This window comes from Mobula birostris, chromosome 12, assembly GCF_030028105.1.
Source record: "Mobula birostris isolate sMobBir1 chromosome 12, sMobBir1.hap1, whole genome shotgun sequence".
In the NCBI taxonomy this organism is placed as follows: domain Eukaryota; kingdom Metazoa; phylum Chordata; class Chondrichthyes; order Myliobatiformes; family Myliobatidae; genus Mobula; species Mobula birostris.
The window spans coordinates 53,217,918-53,223,917 of NC_092381.1; the positions used below are offsets into that span (position 1 = coordinate 53,217,918).

Here is a 6,000-nt window from a genome sequence, read left to right on the forward strand (position 1 = left end):
GGCAGGGAAGGAACTCTGGTTGCAATGCTTTCCATAAAGCTTTACAGACCTCCGAAATTATGGAGGACACATTTTGCTTTTACAAAAAATGACGCTCGCTTCTTGTTTACCCTGAGTAAGACTACCATGACCATGAACCCTTGCACGGGCAGGTGTGTGTGCATGCGTCACATGCGCGAATTGCAGAGCGACGCAGACACACCAATGCACAAGTATAAGTGCTCACAACGTGCGTAGGTCACTTGCATAGGTTACGGCGTCGAGCTGACGCAGAAGTATGAATCACCCTTAAGAGACTGCATAGACTCAATGGACCAAATAGCTCCCTTTGACATCAAAATGAAAATAAGAAAATATGAAATCTGAAAATATTAATTTTGGAATTTATAGCTAATGTAGCTGATAGCTGAAAGCATACCAAAGTGAGTAAAATCATATCTTACATATCTGAAATGTTTGAAAGGCTGAAGGATATCACAGGGATGTAGAATGGTAAGAACATAGAAAATATTTGAAAAGCATTGAAGGACAGGTTAAGCAGGTTGGATGTCAATCCACCAAGAAGCATCAGAAGTCATGCTTTCAGCAATCGTTCCAAAATTCTTTCATATCAAACAAGAACAAACTTGATCAAAAGGTTTCCTTGTCTTGACTATTTACATCATGAAGACATTAGTCATTTTGATAAAAAAATGACACATTCCACATACTAAATCTTTTCAAACAGTCCAACAGAAAACATTCTCAGTGCTCTTTTTGGACAGAGATCCATATACTTTCTAAAACAGTAGCTGCAATGAATTTAGTTGCTGGTTCTGAGATTTCTAACAACAGACTGTTTCTAGTTTCTACAAAAGTATCATAGATACTTACAGACAAAGAGGCAAATTGGTGCAATGTGCCGAGGGAGGCCAACATTGAACTTTTGGCTCATCCTACTTCTCAGCTCTTGGCCCATAGCCTTGTAGGTAATGGCTCCTTAAGTATCCATCCAAGTATTTCAGTTTTAAAAATTGTGAGGCTTTCTATCGCAATCATCTTTATGAAGGAAAGTTGATATTCACCAGTCATTGGGTGAAATATTTTTTCCTCAATACCATTGAAACCTCTGCCCTTAGTTTCTACTGAAAAGACCCAAAAAAATTTCAAAATGCCTCATACAACACACACAAAAAATGCTGGTGAATGCAGCAGGCCAGACAGCATCTATAGGAAGAGGTACAGTCAACGTTTAGGGCCGAGACCCTTCATCAGGACTAACTGAAAGAAGAGATAGTAAGAAATTTGAAAGTGGGACGGGGAGGGGAGATCTGAAATGATAGGAGAAGACAGGAGGGGGAGGGATGGAGCTAAGAGCTGGAAAGTTGATTGGCAAAAGGGATATAGGGAGAAGATCGTGGGACAGGAGGCCTAGGGAGAAAGAAAGGGGGAAGGGGAGCCCAGAGGACGGGCAAGGATGCCTCATGTTGGCTGATTGTTTAAACCTTAAAGATGGAATGCAACCCAAGTTTGGTGTAATGATATTTGGTTACTTTAGTTACGTTGTTGAGGGAGACACTTTGGAGTAAGAGATACTGAATTAATTATGGTGGAAAGCTGTGTAATGGGCACTTTTAATGCAGTAATTGAGAAGTTCATTATAACATGCCCATAGCTTGAGCTTTTCAAGGATTCAATCTGTATTCCTAGAATGCACACTGTACATTGTTCACCTACACATATCTTTCATTGTGTTTTATCTGGGTACAGCTGGACTTCAATTAATAAAGGTAAATCTGCCACATTAAAATTCAGTAAACAGATTAATATCAATACCACCAAGTAGGAAAGCTAAGTGGCATTATGCCTCTGGAGTCTTGAGCAAATAGAATCTGAAGGCAGATCTTAAGTATTAATTCCACACTGATTTTATCATCTGATTTATTTATGATTTATGCTCTTGCAAGGGGCTGTAATTTAAAGCCTGGACACTTCAATTAGTCACAGATATTCTGTGAGGGAGGGCAGTGGAGGCAAATTCAATATGGAACTGGATAAGGTGCCAGGTCAAGCTAATGGCCAGCCAGTGCAAGTCTGCTGACGAGTTGCAAACTCACATTCTGGAATTCTAATGACAGCGCAATGCAAGTACAACAAATGCTTCTCAGATACAGCAGCATTTGATCTCTCACCCTGCCCCTGGGGTCTTGATGTAAGTGAAACAAATGGGTAAAGACAATGCAGATGGAAACAACAGGAATTCTGCAGATGCTGGAAATTCAAGCAACACACATCAAAGTCGCTGGTGAACACAGCAGGCCAGGCAGCATCTCTAGGAAGAGGTGCAGTCGACGTTTCAGGTCGAGACCCTTCGTCAGGACTAACTGAAGGAAGAGTGAGTAAGGGATTTGAAAGTTGGAGGGGGAGGGGGAGATCCAAAATGATAGGAGAAGACAGGAGGGGGAGGGATGGAGCCAAGAGCTGGACAGGTGATAGGCAAAAGGGATACGAGAGGATCATGGGACAGGAGGTCCGGGAAGAAAGACGGTGCGGGGGGGGGACCCAGAGGATGGGCAAGAGGTATATTCAGAGGGACAGAGGGAGAAAAAGGAGAGTGAGAGAAAGAATGTGTGTATAAAAATAAGTAACAGATGGGGTACGAGGGGGAGGTGGGGCACCAGCGGAAGTCAGAGAAGTCGATGTTCACGCCATCAGGCTGGAGGCTACCCAGACGGAATATAAGGTGTTGTTCCTCCAACCTGAGTGTGGCCTCATCTCCACAGCAGAGGAGGCCTTGGACAGACACGTCAGAACACCTTATATTCCGTCTGGGTAGCCTCCAGCCTGATGGCGTGAACATCCACTTCTCTGACTTCCGCTGGTGCCCCACCTCCCCATCGTGCCCCATCTGTTACTTATTTTTATACACACATTCTTTCTCTCACTCTCCTTTTTCTCCCTCTGTCCCTCTGAATATACCCCTTGCCCATCCTCTGGGTACCTCCCCCCCCCCCATCTTTCTTCCCAGACCTCCTGTCCCATGATCCTCTCGTATCCCCTTTTGCCTATCACCTGTCCAGCTCTTGGCTCCATCCCTCCCCCTCCTGTCTTCTCCTATCATTTTGGATCTCCTCCTCCCCCTCCCACTTTCAAATCCCTTACTCACTCTTCCTTCAGTTAGTCCTGACGAAGGGTCTCGGCCTGAAACGTTGACTACACCTCTTCCTACAGATGCTGCCTGGCCTGCTGCGTTCACCAGCAACTTTGATGTGTGTTGTTTCAAATCCCTTACTCACTCTTCCTTCAGTTAGTCCTGACAAAGGGTCTCAGCCTGAAGCCTCAATACAGATGGAACACAGTGTGTAAAAATATGAAATTGTCAACTTTAGTAGAAAATAAAATGAAAAAAAAATGCTGAAATGCTAGTCTGACGGTGGTGTCTGAAAAGAGGATGCTGTCCAAGTTGCATGCCATCTTGGACAATGTCTCCCATCCACTACATAATGTACTGGGTGGGCACAGGAGTACATTCAGCCAGAGACTCATTCCACCGAGATGCAACACTGAGCATCATAGGAAGTCATTCCTGCCTGTGGCCATCAAACTTTACAACTTCTCCCTTGGAGGGTCAGACACCCTGAGCCAATAGGTTGGTCCTGGACTTATTTCCTGGCATAATTTACATATTACTATTTAACTATTTATGGTTTTATTACTATTTATGGTGCAACTGTAATGAAAACCAATTTCCCCCGGGATCAATAAAGTATGACTATGACCATGTATGTGTCATTGTTCAGAAGGACCTAAATGTCCATGTATACAAATCACTAATATTTCTGTTCAGCAAGCAATGTTGGCCTTAATTGGAGGAGGATTAGAATACAAGAGTAATGATTTAATGCAGAAAATGTATAGGATCTTTGTGAGACTGCAACTGTGACGATTGTCTACAAATCTGTAGTAACTTAAAGCAGTGATTAATTGATTGCTGAATAATAGCTGAATCAAGGAATAAATCTTGATGCACATAGGAGGTACTGAGAAAGACCATCAGTCCTACTGAATAGTGGAGAAGGCATGAAGAGCCAAAGGCTGCTTCTGTTTACGTTCTCATCAGGCCAGACAGCATCAGTAGTGAGTTAAATGGAGTTAACTGAAGACCAGTGTTTTACAATTAAAACAATTAGATTTTGTGAAAAAAAATAATTCTGTGCGATTTGTTATTCTACAATTATATAAACTTACTATCATCAAAAGCAATTAGTACAGTGTAAAGAAAATGAGTTTATAGACAATGGACAAACAGCAAATAAATTCTATTCCTAACCAATAGTTTAGTGGAATGAGCTGGTTTTATATGGGATTGATGTTCAATGACTCCAGTGTGATTTTTTTTAAAGTAAATTTTCCTTCATAACAAAAAAAATATTTGCACCTATTATGCCATTTTGCAATAGGAGCAGATGCTCACGTTCATCAGACTAAAGCAGAACTCAACTTTCCTATACAATGGATAGTTCAAGTACTGCCGCATACATTTGATTTTACCTGACAAAGTTGACCAGAGAAATTGAAAACAGAACTGGGTTTGTCAAAAATACCAGTTTAATCAACTATAGTAAACCACTTAAGTACATTATCTATTCTATAGAAATCCTGATGATTTAGCCCCTGGTTCACCAGCTGATGCTTTCCACATTCCCTTCCCATATTCCACTCACCCAGCTCTGGCTCCTCCATCTATTTTACCTTTACTGATTACTGAAAAATTAACTGTGATACATTGTAACATACAAAAAAAAGTGAATTACAAGACCATTGAGGTAATATTCAAGTCAGGGAAAAGTTGCCAAATTATACAGCAAAGTCCAGAAAACTCTGGATTTCATAACTGTTCTATATTTTTAAAGCAAAAATAATCATCACAAAGGAAATGATGGAATATACCAGTAGTAACAGCAATGGAGAAGTTGTGTCCGTGAGTGTAGGCCTACAGTGACTCTTTAGTATTAAAACATTTTGTACGGTGTTGCAATTACACTATTTTACAATAGTTTGCCAAACACACCATAAACTTAGTAATTACATTGCATTATTTAGTAATTTAAGCAGAAAATGAAACCTGTCGCAATCGCGTTTACTCAGGGTTATAATGGCTGTTTGCAAGCATTACCTGCACAAGACACCACAGGTGAGTTAAGTGAACATGGGACCGGCGAACTGACGTTGGCTGATTACAGTTCATGAGGATTCACTTACCCAGATTACCAAACTATCGCACAGGTCCGATTTATTTACTTCCATTGGTTTAAACTACTTGACCAAAGATATCAGATCATTAAAAGCAACAAAACTTATGTTAACTCTCGTCTGCACTCTTCCGTCTCCGAGCCAGCAAGGAAATTATGACATAGAACGCCTCTTGAATGGCTGCCCAAAGAGAGAGAAATTGGATATTAGGATTGGCTTTCCTTGTGTTGATCGACTCTTTCAGTATCCATTCAGGAGCCGGATCGTAATAGATGTCCCAACCCCTCCTTCTTCATTTTCCTTGAGGCGTTCCTCTCACGACAGGTAAATTGTGGCAGAAAGTGGGGTTGTGGTGGTTTAAAGTGAACGTAAATATTTTGGTAGATTGCAAATAAATAAATAAATAGACAAATTAATATGCCGGATATTCATGTTTAAATTGAAAACTACTTGTAATATTTTTCATACTTATTCCAGCAGCATATTTCAATAAAATTGAGAAAAGGATGTCTTCTTTAATATTAACACTGCAATTTAATGCGGACGAACCATGCATTTTCATAACTTTTTTTTAAAACAAATATACCTGGATGCCTAATGCCGTAGCAGAATATTTTGTGTCATATTTTAATTTAATTTGCGGGAGGGATTAAACCTTTAAATCGTTAGTTCGATTGATTTAATTGGTTCAACGGTTGTCAATCTTTACTTGTTACAAATGAGGTGGTGGTTTGGAACGATCCTCATCCAGGAGAAAACACGGAATTG

The 6,000-nt window shown here is 40.6% G+C and overlaps 1 protein-coding gene across 1 annotated transcript in view; it reads right to left on the reverse strand.

Annotated features, from left to right (window-relative positions):
- hook1 (hook microtubule-tethering protein 1) overlaps positions 1–5,412 on the reverse strand; it is a 90,008-nt gene extending 84,596 nt beyond the window's left edge. The window contains exon 1 of the mRNA XM_072274670.1: positions 5,242–5,412. Coding sequence (XP_072130771.1) covers positions 5,242–5,286 — 45 coding nt within the window. The 5' untranslated portion in view covers positions 5,287–5,412. The remainder of the gene's footprint in view (positions 1–5,241) is intronic.
- Between the last annotated feature and the right edge of the window lie 588 nt (positions 5,413–6,000).